This window comes from Sarcophilus harrisii, chromosome 6, assembly GCF_902635505.1.
Source record: "Sarcophilus harrisii chromosome 6, mSarHar1.11, whole genome shotgun sequence".
Lineage (NCBI taxonomy): Eukaryota > Metazoa > Chordata > Mammalia > Dasyuromorphia > Dasyuridae > Sarcophilus > Sarcophilus harrisii.
Genome location: NC_045431.1, coordinates 197,112,953 through 197,131,701, shown reverse-complemented (window position 1 = coordinate 197,131,701; position 18,749 = coordinate 197,112,953). Strand labels below are relative to the sequence as shown.

Below are 18,749 nucleotides of genomic sequence, written 5' to 3'. Positions count from 1 at the left end.
GAGAAGGAGGAGGAGGAGGGAGGAGGAGGAGGAGGAGGAGGAGGAGGAGAAGGAGAAAGAAGAAGAAGAAGAAGAAGAAGAAGAAGAAGAAGAAGAAGAAGAAGAAGAAGAAGAAGAAGAAGAAGAAGAAGAAGAAGAAGAAGAAGAAGAAGAAGAAGAAGAAGAAGAAGAAGAAGAAGAAGAAGAAGAAGAAGAAGAAGAAGAAGAAGAAGAAGAAGAAGAAGAAGGAAGAAGAAGAAGAAGAAGAAGAAGAAGAAGAAGAAGAAGAAGAAGAAGAAGAAGAAGAAGAAGAAAAGGGGGAAGAAGAGGAGGAGGAGGAAGAAGAGAAGGAGAAGTGAATTTATGCTTTTATGCTTCTGACACTAACGGTATAATTATTGACAAATCTTAGAATTAGAGCTTTGGGAGTTGGAAAGGACCTTAGTTGGAAGGGACATCTAATCCAAAGTCCCTTAATTTGTCATCCTCAGTCTTCTTATCTGCAAAATGGAGGTAATAATAAGCTGAAGTATCTATATCACATGGTTATTGTGAAGATCAAAAAGATAGTAGATTAAGCCGAAGGGCTTTGATGATGACGGTGTCTTTCCATCCCCTTTCCCCTTCATATACACTACACTTGAAATTAATTACTTGAGAGCAAGGATTATGACTGTGTAGTTTTCCATCTTTACATTCCCAGCGACCTTACATACAGTAGTTACTTAATAATTATCTTTGCCCACTAGAAGGGATATATAGATGTATTTTCTACTGTTGGTCTGAGACCCGGGGGAGAGTCAGAACTTGTTCAGGTTACCTCAGGAGTGGCCCTAGTGAAAGCGAAGTTTGCAGACATTGCGCGGTGGTGGGTGGGAAAGGGGCGCGCGGGGGATTGGGGGGAGGGTGCGGTACAGCTTGGGTGAAGAAAGCGGATAGAATGCCTCTGGATAGATCGCACTGGGAAGCACGGATGCGGGACGAGGTGAAGGGCTGGATGACTCATTGAGCTGCAGCGGCCCCTACAGTTTGTTTGTGGAACTACGGCGCAGAGGAAAGTGCACTTGTCTGAACAGCGGACAAAGCGTGAGCTTGCTCAGCAAAGTACCCTGACCTGAGCGTAAAGAACATGAATAGCCTGCATAGAAAATACACTGATATGTAAATACTGTATACACACATAGTTCACACAGATAAAAAACGACCCTTTTCTTTTCATCAGCCCCTCTCTGCGCCCCCCACCCATGCATATCAAAAACCTACTTCCCAGGGTGACATACCTTCAGTCACAGGTTCCACATCTGGAATGAAAGGACTTGGATTGGAATCCCAAATTTGGAAAATCTTGTCATCTCCCCGGGCCTCAGTTTCCCCATCTAAAATAAAGAGATTGGACTAGTTACTGCTCACCAGTTCAGTTTGAATCTATGGTCCCCTTGCCCTTGGCCAAAGGAAGACGAATTCAGTGTACTCTATTTTTCTTTTTATTATTATTATAGCTTTTTATTTACAAGCTATATGCATGAGTAATTTTTCAGCATTGACAGTTGCAAATCCTTTTGTTCCAACTTTTTCCCTCCTTCCCCCAGACGGCAGGTTGACCAATACATGTTAAATATTGAACTCAGTATACTCTGCTGCAGGAGAGGTCCTGATAGGGACAGCAGCTGGTTGTGGGTCTGGGAGGCTTTGTAACCTATGTAAACTAACTGAGGAAAAGGTGCTCCCTTTAGAATCTGGACAGATTTCTACTCTGTGAATTCTTGATTTTCCTTTCCTTTAATTCCCCCCCAGTATTTGTTCCCATATTTTAGTATCTTCTCATGCATGTGGTTACTCCCTCTACCTGTGTGGGTCTCAGTCCTTTCTGTTTGGCGCAATTTTTGTTCACATTCTTTAATATGTCCTCCTCAGTCAAACTACCCACAGATATTTAATAGCTCAGATATACAATTGGCAAGTTACTTAAATTCAATTTGTCCTTATCTATAAAATAGGGATAATAATAGCACTTGCCTCACAGGGTTAATATAAAGATCAAATGAAATAAATTGTTCCTTTTTCTTTTTTATCGTCATCATCATTTTCTCAGTTCTGGAATTCATCCTCTGGATGGATTCTTGGACTCTGAGTGTGACACTTGGACTGCCCATCAATTTATTCTTCTTCCTTAATGTAGGACCAAATCATATTCTTTTCCAAAGATGTCTCTTACATCACTTCTGGTATGCAACTCATCAGTGGGCTTGATGTGGCCCATTAATTATATTGCAATGTTGGAATAATATAATATTATAATGATATAACCTAATGTATAATAGACAACAATATAACATATTGTTAAAATATTATCATATTATAATTAATAATGGGCTGCAGCACAATCCCAACAATGAGTTGTATACCAAAAGTATACATACATACACAAATACATAATTTCTCTTTTCTATTGTCTTTTGAGTTACCCACAATTTCGATTCTTCCAAGATCATGATGTTCTTTTATTAACAATAATGTAACATCAGTGGGATCTAACATTGGTGTTAAAAATCAGGTTTTTATAGCATCAACAAGTATGGGATTATTGAGGGTATGATACATTTTCCTAAATTAGATCCAATTTCATCTTTTCTATTCAATGTTGGATGTAGCTCAAAATCTAGGAGATATATAGCGCCATATTGACTCAATGAGCTGCCCAGCTTTGTGTTTTGAAATTAGGCAATGAACATATTTTACCCATTGTGATATTAAGTGTGGCATCTTGAGAACCTCCTAATTTATGGGGAATCTTTTTATTTAGATTCTTCACAGGATAACTTCTGTGACACTTAGCTTAGGTGAATTAATGTCTCCCTATTTGAAGCTTCACTTGATGCTGAAACTCAAGGGGTCATTGACACAATGTATAGTGTTCAAGCTTGAATCAGGAAGACTCAATTAAAATGCCATCTTAAACATTCACTACCTGTATGACCTGGGGAAGTCAAAATTTAACTTTAAGTTTCACATCTGAAAAATGGGGTTCATAATGGCACATATTTCCAAGGGTTGTTGGGAGGATATAATGAGATAATATTGTAAAATACTTTACAAATCTTAAAGAATTATATAAATTCTAGCTATTATTACCACAAACAAATTTATCACCATGGCTGAATCTGTCAAGGATTTCAATATAAATTTGGGAAACATTTTTCATGGGTCAGATTTTTAAGGTTGCATTTAGCTCTAAGGAAGCAAAGGCCTTTCTTGAAGCTGGATTTGTAAAAAATAAATAAATTAAAAAATTAAAAAAATTGATATTTACAGATCAGAAACAAGTTCAGGCAAAAGAGGATAAATGCAAAAGAACAGCACAATCCTATGATAATAATGGTATGATGAATCCTGAAAGCAATCAAGAGGGCTGTCCCTACCATTATCTTGAAGGAAAAACAAGATTAAAGAAAGGATGGGACCACTGCTTGAAGGTGAATTGGATCTTGCTAACAAATGCTGAGGGGAAAAAAGCAGAATTAACTGGTTGCTATTTTGTTTCTCTTTCCTCCACCAAAAGGAGTGATCATCAAACTGGGAAAAATTGAAACAAAGTAGTTAATGGAAAATTGAGACTTGAGATAAATGTGATATGACAAGAGAGCATCCTAACATTATTCAGTAAGACCAGATCTCTATGCCCGGATACACTGTATAATCAAGCAGTGAAAGAATAGCTATGTATGATTGCTATCAGTTATCAATGAAAAATCATGGAAAATGGGCAACGCGCCACAGGAACAAGAATGAACAAACAGTGTGTTTGTATTCCAAAGAATGTAGCAGTAGATGTTTAAGACTCTATGTCAGAATGTCTTTATCTTGATGATATACAAAATTCTAGAGTGCATTATTAGAAGGATAGTTTGTGAAGACTTGGAAAGGGAAGTGGTAGTCTTTATGAATAAGTATAAATTTATTAAGAACAAGAAACTCATGCCAAACTAACATAATTTCATTAGGGTTACTCGATCGGTAGATTACAAGAATGCCAAAAATATTTAGCATTTGGATTCTAGATAGTCATTTAACAAAATCTTTCATAATATCTTTGTGGACAAGATGTGGTTGAATGAGTAAACCCCAAAAGTGGTGATTAATGTCAGTCTGGAGAATGGTCTGTAATGACGAGCCCCAAGAGTCCCCTTTCCTTATGATGTTCAACATTGTTTATCAAATGTTCAAATGATGAGAATATGGTTTGGGAGAACTGTTATTGTTGGACAACAGAATTGAGATCTAAAAACATCTTTATAGACTAGAATTGTGGACTCATTCTAATCTGAATAATTTTAATACAGATCAATAGAAAGTCCTATTTTTGGATCACAGTATGCAAAACATAACAGTACAATAGTTCAGATGAAAATTATCAAGGGTGTATGTTATTGAATGGAATATTCAATGTGAAGCAAAGCTTTGAAATGAGAGGCAAAAAGCCGATAGACATTAAATTAAATTAAATAGGAACATACTGTCCAAAATGAAAAAGGCTCTAGTCCTCTCGTATTCTGTCTTAGACTAAATCTGAAGTGTTGTATTGAGTTCTGAAGCAACATTTCAGGAAGAATAATGATAAGCATTAGTACATCTAGAGGTGTATCTCAGAATGGGGGTATGACAGAATGGGAAGATGGAATGAAGATCAAACCTTACCAATACTGGATGAAGGAAAGGAAATTATTAGCCTAGAAAAGAGAAGACTAGGTGGGGATATATGGTAATTGATTTAAAGAGTTTAAAGAACTACCAAATTGAAAAGAGATTAGAAATATTCTATGCTATAGGGGAAAACTAGAAGCAACAGGTAGAAGCTGCACAGAATCATATTTAGGTTCATTGTATGGAGAGGGAACGCTTCCTAATCATTAGAGTTGTCCCAACCAAAGGAGGAGACAGACAGACAGAGCAAGAGTGAGAGCGAGAGCGAGAGCGAGAGAGAGAGAGACTCAGACAGTGAGAAAGAGAGAGATAAAGAGAGAGAGAGAGAGACTCAGACAGACATTGAGACAGAGAGAAAGTGGACAGAGAGAGACAGAGGGAGACAAAGATAGAGACAGAGACACAAAAAGAGAATGGACAAAGATACAGATAGCAAAGGGACAGAGACACGGGGTGGAGACAGAATCTGTGAAGTGCTTATGAATGTATCAGATACTGTGTTAATAGAAGGGATAAAAATACTAGTAAGGAAGACATTCTCTGCCTTCAAAAAAGTTCATATTTTATTGGGAGAAGACAGACTATAAAAGGACACTGGAAAGAGACTGAGGTAGAAGGTGGATGAGAGTATCCCAGTGAGAGTATGTAGAGGAAACATCTGGGAAGTGTTATAGATGTTCAAACTCTGCCAAAATCAGATGAAAAGTCATCTCTCAGAAATGGGGGACTTAGGTATGGAAGTCAAGTTTGGGGGAATGAAGATTATAAGGAGCATAGTATAATGAATTCCTTGTCACAATTTCATCTTCAGGTAAAGACTGGATGATCACTTTTTGGAGATGTTGCAGAGAGTATTCCAATTCAGGTATAGATTAAACTAGGTGATTTCTGAGATCCTTCCCAATTCCAAGTGATTCTATAATTTCAAAAGGAATACATGGTCTTTTCTAGAATGGTAATGATGAATGTCTGGGGCAAAGAACAAGGGAATGTTGGGAGATAGAATTGAGGGGAGATTGGGGATAGAGTTGATGCGTAGGCCATCCCTCCCTACCCCAATTTGAAAACAAAATATTTGCCTATGAAAACATTTATCTCTCAGGGTATGGAAGTCCTTGATGAATTTTAACCTCAATATATTTGTCCATGTCTTTAGGTACATTCTCTAGATTCTCCTAACCACTATTTTCCTGCCACCTTCATCCTAAGCAGAGTAAGGCTCTCCATCACTTAAACCCAGAGACTAATTGTGTGTCTAAGGTCTCAGGTCACACGAACCAAATGTCACATCTTTCCCCTGGGGTCAACAGAGTAGGAATGGGAGGGCTGAAATAAACTATAACTGAAGAAAAATTTCTTTGCCTCCTAAAATAACCCCAGGCTTCCCTGCTCCTGTCGGTGGCTGCAGACAGAAATCACACGCGGCCACAAGATGGCGCCCAAATCCAGGTCTATGGCGAAGTCCAAGCTGACAACTCTGAAAGTGATAGGTAGGGGCTCATCTCCATTATCCACTCCAGTCAGGCCAGTATCTTGGGGAAGGTGCCATTTCTGCGTCTGTATTGGAGCCTAGGTCAACTCTGAGACTTTTGTAAGACTGGCCCAAAGGAAAACAGCTCCTTTTCACTTTGTGATCCCTTACCATTCCTTTAACTTAATGTTCTAAAGCATTTAATGATTCACTATATGGGTGAGTGGGATGGTGAATAGTGTTTTGAACCTGAAGTCAGGAAGATTCATCTTCCTGAGTTCAAATCTGTCCTAAGAAGTTTGTAAACTGTGTGACCTTGGGCTAATACCTAACCTTATTTGACTCAATTTTTTTTTAACTGTAAGATGAGCTAGAGAAAGAACTCGTAAATCATTCCATTATCTTTGCCAAGAAAACCTCTATGATTCAACAAATACAAAAATCCTCTCTCTAGGTTGGTTTCCTCATTTTGACTAGTTTATCACTATCTTCCTTCTAGGATTCTAATTTATCCCCACACTCCATTGATCTATGCTAATCTACCATGTGTCAATGGAAGCTAACTTGCTCTTCCTGTAACCCCAGGTCTATTCTCATAAAGATCTTTGGTGACAAAGGTTCTCCCTTTGCTATCCGACTTTAAAATGGAATTGGATAGAGCAGGAGTAGAGAATGTGTTGTGGCAGACCAATGGGGCAGAGCTTTTTACAGTGTTGGAGGGGATAAGTTTTATACACTCCCCCAATATACTCTCTCTGTCCTTTATCATCTTCTTACTCTGATCCCAGATTATGGCTCTAGCCAATTCCTCACTCTGCTTCTAGCATTTCCTTATTTCATTTCCTAACATCCACTTAGTCTATCCTACAACATCAATTTATTCTTTCTCCATTGCTGTTTTCTCTCTCTATCATGAGGGAGAGGATATCATTGAGAGATGGAATTAAAGGGAAGTGTTCAGTGTCACTGAGAAGGGTTGTCGGTGCTATGAATATCTAGGGTCAATGTGATCACTGACAATCACTCTTCTCTGTCCAACAAAATGAATAAGATCTGAGAAATCTCATGGATCAAATTCAAATCTAGACCTAATCTTGAGTCATGAGGTCACTTAAGAAGATCTGGGAACTCTGGTATTTGGCTACAACAGGATTTCAGTCTGAGAGTCATAGAAATAGAATCAACTAAATCAATCTCCTTTAGATCTTGAAGCAGGATAGGCTAGAGTAGGAGACATCCAATCAGCCATCTGGGCTTATTCCTCCAACTCTGACTCTTTCCTGCTTTGCTGTCTCTCTCTTCTGTTTGTCCCCACCCCTAATTGTGACAATCCTTGATTATTGCCATTGAAGGAAGATCAAAGTTCTAAAGCCACCTGATATAACCCCATCGTCTTTACATATTGGAAAACTAAGGAATGTTAAATGACTTGCTGAGGCCATACATATACTATACATCAATGAATAAATCTTTATTTAGTACCTATTGCCCACACTCTCCCTGTGCTGGACTGTACTTATGGGAGATACAAAAGTATCAGACAAAAATCCTCAGGAACTTGAAACCTAGTTGATGAGTAGATGGAACCCCCCCTTTTCTTTTTCCTTCTCCCCCACTGAAAACAGCAGTAAATATAAATGCTAGTATTGAGTTAGCATTAATTAATTGATTTAATTAATTAAAAATCAAATGACAAAAGACCAGAGAAGAAATCTATGAAAATCTGGCACCATGTAGCAGTCAGAAACTCAGATGATGTCCCCATACTTTCCCCTCAGTTGAATCTTGAAGTGTCAAATGTATCTCTGGGTGCCAGGTTTCTCTATATGCAAAGACAGTCCATGAGATACCTGTAGCTTCTAGCATTCTCTCTCTTTCCTTCATTCACAGAAACACTGTTTTTGGTCGACAAAGGGATATTTATTTACAGAAAAGACAATATAACTTAATATATACAAGGGACAGAGTTCTGAAAAATTCTCTCATTTAGTTTGGATGGTCCCAAGCAGATGAATAACTAAGCGCTGTTCAGATGTCTGTTCCACTTGAGCCCCAAACAAAGCTGATCCCTATCCCATGCAGATCAGAAAGAACTTGTCTTTAAAATCAGGTTCTTACTAATAATTAACTTGATAAATAACCACACTTTCCCCTGCCCCGTGAAAAATACTGGCTAGTGTGACTTTAAAAAAACATAACTGTCAAAGAGAAACAGATAAAAGTGTTAACATTATTTCAAAATCATCGACATGATTTCTATAAACTCACCTAAATTGACCAAGATGCATGCATTCTTCTCAAGATCATTGAGCCTGTGGTGGTATGGGAAGCTTTATCAGGAGAGTTGGTACATGAGCTGCACCTGCTAAAATGAGCACATCTCTTTCCACATATTTTACTTTCTCAAGCCCTCTGTCATTGTCACTTTGGGCCTCTAGGTGTCTCAGTTTCTCCTTCAGTAAGTGAGGAGTCTGTTAAAAGGAGAAGGAAAAGAAGACTTGACTCGGAGAAAAAAAAATATCCCTGAACTCAGCTTAGCTCTCCTCTATCAGAAGAGAATGTTAGACTCACCCAGAAGCTCTGAATCTACCCTGAGGTTTCCATAACTCCTGATTCAATTTCAGCTTTTCTTGTATAATGCTGCCCAAATTCTGGTTATATTTCTATACCAGTGTCAGGATGCTGTCATGCTTGAGACATGTCCAGAAATGTTGTCAATGTGACTCAGATTTGGTTTGAAGCCCCATTTCAAAGGGCTGGGTGAAGTTTAATACTTTGTCAATGAGCTTCCCTTTGGGTCTGGAAATCAAGATACTGTAGTCAGAATAGTGAAATCATTCCCTTTTCCCTTAGGGATCAATACGTGGGAAAGAACTCAGTTCTGGGAAGGAATGTGGCAATATATCCCTGTCTCTGTCCATCTCTTTCACTAATGACATTAGACAGATTCATGAGAAGAAAGTCGAAGGACAAGAATTCTGGCTTAGCCAATAACTTGCTATCTAACCTTGAAGAAGTCAATTGTCCTTCTCTGAGTTTCAAATTCCTTCTTCCTTTCCTTTTCTATGATTCTGATTTCCTCTCCTGACCCTTGCTCTTCCCCACCTCTCTTCAAACTATCATATCTTAGTTCCTCATTGAAAAAAGGGGACTTCTAAGGTCAGGAGTTAGGAGAAGAAGCAGGCTGTGCTTCAGACCATAGAAAGTGAGTAAGAAGAGAGTTCTCTTCTCACAGGTTTTATTCTAAGTCACTACAGGAATCTTGAATAGTGGATTCTCTGGGGGCCCCTCTGCCTGTGCCCTCAATCTATGCATCAATATTTAAATAAGGGCCTCATGGCTTCTTAATTAAACTGTCCATTGGACAATCTGTCTAAGTACCATTTCCACTGATCTTGACTAAGATCAATAATCCTCTATGCTCTCCGCATACTCAGCTTTGGAACTGGTCATTCTACTATCTCCCATCTTCCTCCCTGGTGGAATCAAATACATTAAAAGGGAGAGTAGTGAGGAGTGTGTGTGTGTGTGTGTGTGTGTGTGTGTGTGTGTAGGGACAAGTGATGAAAACTGAGTCATAGGATAAACAGCCCCCCTCTATTTTATGGTAGGATGTGTTAGGTGCAGTCTCATCCTCTGCCCTCTGGCTAAGAGGCTGGAGAGGTAAATCTTGTCCAACCCCATGCCCTCACTGACCCTTCATCTTTCTACCCATTAGGGTCACAGGCGCCTAAAAAGAAGGGAGTGTTGAGGCATCAGAAAAACATCAGTCAGACTTGAAAGGCCAGGCTTCTTTTGGGGAGAAGAGCAACTTTGGATTGGAGAAATGCCTAGGGTTTTTTTTACTCTAGAAACTCCATTATAGCAGGATCCATGTTCAATATAACCTAAATGAGTTAATATCAAAATGGGGTTAATGGGGAGGGGGGTTTCATGACTTGGTGCCATTGGAATTAAAGTCCATAGTGAAGGTCTCCAGAGTCAATGTGACTAAGATGAATCAGTCAGGATTCAGTAAAATGAGAGAGTAATTGGAACATATAGGATTACTGAGGAAGTTTCCAAAATTAATTTGACTTTCTAGAGGCAAAATGAGAGAAATTAGTGTGATTAGGGAGGATGTCACTGAGAAATTTCCAGGTGAGTGTGATGTAGTGGAATATTCTAGTGATCGAGAGAGTCACTTTCTGAGATCACTGTGACTAGAAGGTAAGTAAGGAGGGCCCAGTTAGTGGCTAGTGTCCACAATCAATGTGACTGTTGCGTCACTGGAGAGTGTCCAAGGTTTAAGTGTAACTGGGCTGGGTCATTTTTGGAAGTCTTGGGGAAGTGTAAGGGAAGGAGTGAGGAAGAAATTCTTGGGTCAATAAGGGAATTCCATAAAATGAAGAGAATGCTGTATTTGAAATGGCGGGGGGGGGAATCCGAGTTTCTCAGTCAGCTCTCCAAATTACCTCCAGTATGATGATGGGCAAGTCATAACATCTCTGAATCTCGTTTCCTCATACAAAATGAGGAGGATGTTCCAAGAGACCTCTAAGGTACCTTTTAGCTCTCAATCTATGAATCTACGATCCTAGAAGCAGTGCCCAGGATAGGTCTGGGGGAGGGGAGCAAAGGGGATGAGGTTTAATATGCTATTAGGGTTTTCTGTCTCAGTCATATTTTCTATCTTCCCAATAAGAGAGATTCGGAAGTCTGTTTTGAGAAGTCTACGTGCTGGTTAGTAAGCTGAAGGAAAACGGGAGCTGGCAGAGTCACGGCATATGGCTAACCACCAATACTTGTGGGGATTGAATGTGTCACCAAGTCCCATTAGGACCGTTCTCATAACACTAGGAAGTCTGTCCCCACCGCCCCAGGAGAACTGTCTCCTCTGCAGCCTTGGGCTGCTCAGGATAAGCAAAGGACGAGGTGGCCAAATCAAGGTGTTTAGTTTAAGGTGTAAGAACTACGTCTCGGTGCCGGTTCCTCTGGGGGCCACAAGAGCTAGGGTGGAGAAAGGACTGGGCGAGGTGGGAGGAGGGGACTTAGAACAGAACTAGGGTTCTTTAGGACCCAGAGCGGCGCCTCTACCAGCAGGCGAATGCGGCTGCGCGAGCTGGGTGCCAGTGTCCGGAGACCGACCGGGCTGGCTGGACTGGGACTGAGCCGCAGCCACAGAGGCAGCACCTACCCAAGCAGCAGCCTAGTCGGCGGCTGCCGCCTCTCGGCTCTTGCGCCGCCCCCAGCCTGCCCAGCCCTAGGGACTTCCTAGGTGCAGCGCCGCCTTTCACAGTCCGGGATCCCTCTGCGGCCAGAGCCAACCCACGCCGAGCCCAGCGGTTTGTGTCTGCAGAGAGCCGCCTCGGAGGAGCGGGACGCGGGAGGATAAGGGACCCAGCCGGAGACCGAGCTCCGGCACCAGGACTAACCCCCAGAGCAGCGCAGCCCAGCCCAGCCTAGCTTCGGGAGCTGTCCTTTCAGCACTGTGCCCGGGGAAACAAGCGAAGCCTAACCGAGAAGAGGAGCGGAGTAGCGAAGCAGAGAAGAGAAGAGGAAGATTAGAAGGAAAGGGAGAAGGAGCAGGAGAAGAAAGAGAGGGAGAAGGAACAGGAGGAGGAGAGGCGCAGAGGAGCGCACAGCGCAGAGGCGCACAGGAAGGCGACTAGAGAGCAACTCGAGGGCCCCGCTGCCTACTGGGTCCGGCAATTCCTCCGGGAGGCTGCACTGGGAGCAGGGCAGGCGAGCGGGACCGGCGGGAAGGGAGCCCAGGAGAAGGAGAAGGGAGCCAGAGGCTCCCTCCGCTCTGTCTCCGCTCCAAGCTGCGTCTCCGATGGCCCGCTTTTTTCCTCGCCTGTGCCGGGGGCTGGGAGGTTGCTGGTAATTCTTCCCTCCCCCCTCCCGGAGGGAGGAACCAAGAAGCCCCCGCCTTCCAGTCCCTCTCTTCCCATCCTCTGGACCCCAGGAAAGCGACTCGTTCTACCCCCAAACGCAGGCGCCTTGTCCTCCTGCTGTCTCCGGGCTCTCGAAGGCTCCTCGATTTCCCCTCAGATTATTTATTTATTTATGTATTTATTCTCACGCTGCTGCTGAGATGGGAGCACGAGCCCGGCCCCCTCCTCCTCCTCCTCCTCTTCCCCCGGCCCGCAGCTGAGCACCTCCTTCAGCCTCCCTCCCCACCTTCTTCTTCCTCCTCGTCTTTAGCTGGACACCTCTACTGCCTGTACACATCTGGCAACAAGATTCCCCCCCCCCCCTCCCGCGACCCACACAGCCTCCAAGGGCTCGTTGTCTCTTTCCATCTCACTCCGATTGATAGAGGCAGAGGTTGGAGAGGGGTGGCGGGAGGGGGGAGGGCTTTTGTATTTGGGGGACTGGAACTGTCAGAGGTGCTAGGGAGCCGGGTCGCCGCCGCAGGGTAGGGGGCGGGGCGGTGAGAGGAGAGACAGTCTAACTGTGAAGGCGCAGCTCCTTCCAGCCTGCCCTCCTGCAGGTGCCGCTCTTCGCTGCACCCCCCCCCTTCCCAGGGTCTTGGGGAGAAAGACACCGTCCCCCACTATCCACAACAGCCCCCGAATCCCAACCCGCCGCTCCCATGGGTGCCCTTGGCCTGCGACATGCCTAAGGGGAAGCCGCGATGGGCCAAGGCGACGACAGCGACCGCATCGTGATCAACGTGGGCGGGACGCGGCACCAGACGTACCGCAGCACCCTGCGCACCTTGCCCGGGACCCGGCTCGCCTGGCTGGCCGAGCCCGACGCCCACAGCCACTTTGACTATGACCCGCGCTCAGACGAGTTCTTCTTCGACCGGCACCCGGGCGTGTTTGCGCATATCCTGAACTACTACCGAACGGGCAAGCTGCACTGTCCGGCTGACGTGTGTGGACCTTTGTACGAGGAAGAGCTGGCCTTCTGGGGCATCGACGAGACGGACGTGGAGCCCTGCTGCTGGATGACCTACAGGCAGCACCGCGACGCAGAAGAAGCCCTCGATAGCTTCGGCGGCGCGCCTCTGGACAACAGCGCCGAGGACGCGGACGGAGATGGCGCGGGCGACTCCGGGGACGGGGAGGACGAGCTGGAGATGACCAAGGGCCTGGCGCTCAGTGACTCACCCGACGGCCGCTCGGGCGGTTTCTGGCGTCGCTGGCAGCCACGGATCTGGGCGCTCTTTGAGGATCCCTACTCATCCCGCTACGCGCGGGTAAGTGCTTCTTTCCCTTTCTTCCGCCACCCTCTTGGGAAACAATACCCGTTCCCCACCCCCATCCCCACCTTCTGGGCTCGGGCTTCTTCCTTTCCGTCTCTGCTCTTTCTGTGGACACACCTCTGCCGCTGGGGGGCACTGCTGACGTGCTCCGTGGGCCCCTCAGAAGACGGTCTCGGTGTATGGGGGTCCCAGAACTACCCGGATGTCCCCAGCAAACAGACGGAGAGCTCTGTATTTGGGGTGGAGAAAGATGACCAGAAAGTCCAGAGAGGGGAGACCACGGAATTCTAGGCTACCGTGTTATAAAGGGGCTTAGAAAGAATCTAACCCAACCTCTTCATTGTACAGATGGAGAAACAGGTCAGAAATAGTAAGTGGATTACTGAAGGTCACGCGTTGCAACTAATAGCAAAGCCAGTATTCGAACCCACGGATTAAGTTTTGCCTCCAGTGTGTGTTTGTGCCCGCATGCCAGCTTCCTTTGGCACCTGGCAGCCCCTCCTCCTGCCCCGCCACCGGCGGGAAATTGAGGGGGGGATGTTGCGGCTGCCATTCGGGGTGTAGAGCGTACCCTAGCTTTCCCTGGCTTCCAGCTCTGGCAGTAGAAGGGGGACTGGAATGGGACTAGTTTAGAGGAAGTGGAAGGCGGCCAGTGGTGGGGAGTGTTGAGGGACAGATAAACCGCCTATTTAGAAGAGGGGAGAGGGGTGGGGCCAGGCCGGGAGAATCTTTATAGCTGATGAATGGCGGGACTATCAGGCAAAAGGGAATAACACTAAGACAAGTAAGTACATCCTTCTCTACCTCTGCCCTCCCACCCCAGCTCAGGGGCAGGTTCCCGGTCCTCACCTTCCCCTTTCATTCACTCCCTTCACATACAATTCCCCCCCATCCCCCAGCCCCAGCAAGAATCTGTAGATTCTCCTTCGAGTGCAGCAAGGTTCCCCAGGGTAGCCAGAGAAGAGAGGAAGGGAAGCTGATGATGGCAACTCTCAGGAAAGGTTGGAAGAGGTCTATATTTACACTCCTTTCCCTGTGGCCTCCAGGCTCTATGGAGGCAGGAGAAACCAGGCCAGGACTGGTCCCAGGGGAGAAACAGCTGAGCCAAATGGTAGGTGGGTATGTATTTAGCCAGAAAGGAGTGGGCCTTGGAGCTGATGTCTGCTCCAGGCAGGGTCTGGCTAAGCCTGCTTACACATTAGTCTCCCCAGCATTCACTCTGCATCTCCTTGGGCCACAGAGCCTCCCACTGCAGCTAAGCTGTGGAGAGTCCCTCCCCTTCACCATGGGACAAGGGAGGAGGTTACTTCCACTGAACCTAAATCATAAAACCACAGAATGTTAGATCTGAAAAGGACCTTACAAATCCAGTCTATAAATCCCCAAAATTTGCAAATGAGGAAACTGAGGCCAGTAGTAGAAAGTGACTTTTCAAGGTCACATAAAAGGCTTATGGCAAAATCTGGATTAGAATTCAGATCTTCTGATATCCAGTCCACTCCTCTTTCCATTCCACTGCTTCCCTGAAAAAGTCCCAGTTGCCTTCTGTTGTCCTTGGGACTACTGAGCAGGTGTCTGCAGAGGGCTTCCCTGTAGGAAGTAATGACCTTGGCAAGAGGGTTATGTAATCAGAAAGGTCTTGGCTGGGGGCTGAAAGGGCTGGTGGGGGCTGCAGAGGACAGACAGAGCGACATATTTCATGGGTGACCCAACAGGGAAAACATTGGCTCAAGGGTCTATGGCCTCTGGTAGACATGATGGGTTGAGACATCTGAGACTGACCTTGGGGGAAAGGGTCATCTTTTCCTGCCTTGGGCTCCATCTCAGAAAGTAATAGATCTTTTCCCCTCAGGTCTGCTTCTTGAATTCCAGGAGTTGTTAAGAAGTTGGTACCTCTCCTATCAAACCCTCTTCCTCTCACAGATTTTTAGAACCAATGTTTACAGCTCAAGTTTTAGGGCAGGTGGAGGTTATATCTCATAACATCAAGGTTATAGATCTCTGTATCCAGTTCCCACTTCTCATGCCCTGTCTCATTTAAAAAAACAATGAATCTCCCTCCTATTTCCTGTTCCCTTCTGTATCCACCTATATCATGTTATATATTAATCTGTGGGGGGATGATCCTTTTTTGGAGTCTGGGAAGCTGAGTATTAGGAGAACAAGGGGTACATCCCTATGATGACACTCATTCCTGAAACTGTATTGAGATTTTTTCAGAGTTCCAGATTTTGCTGAAAAATGTTCTTTTTTGAAGGCAACTGAGGAATGAAGAATAAAAGCCTGGGAGCAAGGACTGGGGAGGTGAAGAGAATGTTCTAAAATAATTGAATTGTTTTTCAAAGATAAAAAAATGTATTCTTGTCACTAGCACCCAACTCTAACACTCTTACAGACCTTAGAATATCAGAGTTCAGAGGGACCTTAAAACACAGAATGTGAGAACTAGAAATGAATGTCAGGACCTTAGAAACCATCTAATTCAACTCACTATAGAAAAGAACACAGAAAGGGCTTTAGTTTTATGTTCTTATCTTACCTCTTAGGACAGGTCCAGATCAGATCTCAGATCAAATGAGCTTCTTAGATTCAGGATCAGAAACAGAAGGAGAGGATTGCTGGGTCTAGAGCTAAACATGAAGGTAACCATGCTTCCTTTGGGGATGGGAGAGGGTGACAGAGGATGAATGTCTTCGTCCATGAAAACTTTACAGTGACCCCATATAAGAGTATCACTCACCCTGATAATAATCATTCTATTTCCTGCTCCTGTCATACAGCAGTGATACTGTGGAAAGAAGCTAAACTTAGAATTACGGGACTAGAATTCAAAACCTGTTTCTGCCACTTAGTAGCTAAAGTGACTGGACAAGCTACCCCTCTTCTCTAGACCTCAGTTTCCTCATCTATAAAATGAAAAGTTGGGCTAGATCAATTCTAAATTTCCTTTTGTCTCTAAATCTATGTTCCTGTGATCTTCTATACCTATATTTCTGCCCTTCAAACCCAACCTACCGTGTCTCTGCTAAATTGTCTCATTGCTATCTCTTGAATAGAATCTTAGAACCACAGAATATTTGTTCTAGGAGGGATTGGTGAGATCATCTACTTTGATCCCTTCATTTTATAGTTGGGAAGACTGGGACCTTGAGGAAGGAAGTCACAATCTAAGGTCATGAAGTCAATGACAAGGCCATGATTTAAACTTATGTCTCAACTCATAAGTAGAGTTCTTTTTGTGACACCTTATGTTTCTCTGCTGCAATTCATTCAGCCTTAAAGAGTCTTTGTTCTTTCTGTCAGATGTATTTTTTCTCTGGATGGTGAGATTTAGCTGGTGGCTGAATTTCTTCCTAGGCACCAGTGTGGTGTGATGATGATGATGATGTGTGTGTGTGTGTGAGAGAGAGAGAGACAGACAGACAGAGGCAGAGACAGACATAGAGACAGAGAAACAAAGAAAGATAAAGGGAGGAAAAGAAAAAGGAGGGGGAGAGAGAGACAGAAAGAGATAAAAATAGAGAGAGACAGCCACAGAGACACACAGAGTCACACAGAGACACACAGAGAGAGACAAAGAAAAAGAGAGGGAGGGAAAGAAAAAGAGAGAGGAGGAGAGACAGAAACAAAGACAGACATAGAGACACACAAAGAGAGACAGACACAGAGAAAAACAGAGAGAGAGGGGGGGAGGGGAGAGAGAGACAGAAAGACAGACAAACAGGCAAAGATAGAGAGAGACAGACACAGAGACACACAGAGAGAAACAGACACAGATATAGAGAGAGACAAAGAAAGAGAAAGGGAGGGAAAGAAAAAGAGAGGAAGGGGGGGAGGGGGCTTATGTTTATGGGTAAGAAAGATAAGGCTTGGTTTCACTCTATTGCCCTGTCAGCCTATTTGCTGGAATTTAAAACACAGTCATGTTTACTTTTCCTCTCCATTTTCTTACCCTCAAGAAACTCCCTTCCACGTATGCACGCATGAGCACGCACACAAACACACATGATCTCCCCTCCTACCCACCAAGGGCTGGGTGGCTGGTGAGTAGGCACCATCTGTACATGCCTTACCCTGTTCCCATTCCCTGGAAACCCTACAATTTTCTGTTGAAGTGTGTATTTGGTGTTGGATGAGAGGGAATTCAAAAATTCTGGCTTGGAGATATTTTGCAGAGGGAATGGATTTGTTTAGGCTGCAGGCTCCGGAATAAAAGCCTCCCAGACCAACTCTGACTCATCCATCACTCAGCCACCTTTACTGGACATCCACTTTGCATTGGTCATCAGATTTCAGAGAGGGAAAAGATTGTAAAGGTTATTCAGTCAAATCCCTCTATATTGAGCAGTATATCAACAAGCACTTATTAAATATTCCAATGTGCCGGCCACTGTGCTAGATGCTGAGGACTACTAAGACATAAATAAAACAGTCCTCATCCTTAAAGGGCTTTTATACTATGGAGGGGCTGAGATTTCCAATATAAACACAATATATATCTGGTGATGTGGACATTAGCAGCTTTGGGAATCAGGATAGACTCCACACAGAAAAAAATCAAGGATTCTAAGAGGAAGAGCATTTATATGCAAAATACAAAGAGATAAAAGAAGGAATGTCTTGTGTAAGGATTGTAAAGTGCGAAAGGGAGTATTAAGTAATTAGATCAAGTTTCAAGGACAAGTGACTTGTTTAAGACCATGTAGGAAGAACCTATGGTCAAAACTAGGTCTATGGATTTCAAGTCTAATTCCGCTTCACAAAGGTTCTATCTAGGTTGTACCTGCCGCAAGGGATGTCCTTTGCTTTCAGCCAGCTCCCTCATTGTCTGGTTGGGTCAACAAGATTGAAAAGTAAAAGTTGATCAGATTCTGAATTATGTGACCCAAACCCTAAGGATTTGCATGAGAAGAGAGAAAAGAGGAAGGTATCATAAGCTGGAAAGAGGGGGTAGATAGCATGAGCAAATATTCAGAGATTGGAATGATCATGGTTTGTTTTGGGGACAAGTAGGAGGCAGGTAGTTACAGGGGATCTTTGTTGGGACATAGTGGGAGAAAAGTGGCTAGAAAATTTGAGACCAGATTACCAATGGCCTGGAACGCTAGACTTCAGTTTGGATATAATGAACCATCGTCAGCTTTTCAGCAGGAAAAAATATAGGATATAGGTGGTTCCCAATTCAATGAGTTCTTAGAAATCATTTAGCCCAAAGCTCTTGTTTTACAGAGGTAAAGAGAAATGACCTGTCCAAACTCAAGTGGCTAGTTGGCAAGAGTAGAATCCCTCTTCTGTCTCTCTCTATACCCTATTGAATACCAGTGCTTAAAGGAGTTTATTCCAGAAGCCAGTATGGAACAGACTGGAGAGGAAGTGGGAGAGCAGAGTCAGAGAAATGGGTTA

At 44.0% G+C, this 18,749-nt stretch overlaps 1 protein-coding gene across 4 annotated transcripts in view; it reads left to right on the top strand.

Annotated features, from left to right (window-relative positions):
- The first annotated feature begins 10,744 nt into the window (after positions 1 to 10,744).
- Positions 10,745 to 18,749, top strand: part of KCNC1 (potassium voltage-gated channel subfamily C member 1) — an 86,215-nt gene continuing 78,210 nt past the window's right edge. For 3 of the 4 annotated variants that reach the window (XM_031943291.1, XM_031943292.1, XM_031943290.1), the window contains exon 1: positions 10,746 to 13,340. In XM_031943291.1, the coding sequence (XP_031799151.1) occupies positions 12,771 to 13,340 (570 nt within the window). In that variant the 5' untranslated portion in view covers positions 10,746 to 12,770. Of the gene's footprint in view, positions 13,341 to 18,749 lie in introns of all 4 variants that reach the window. The other variant, XM_031943289.1, reaches the window with a different exon arrangement.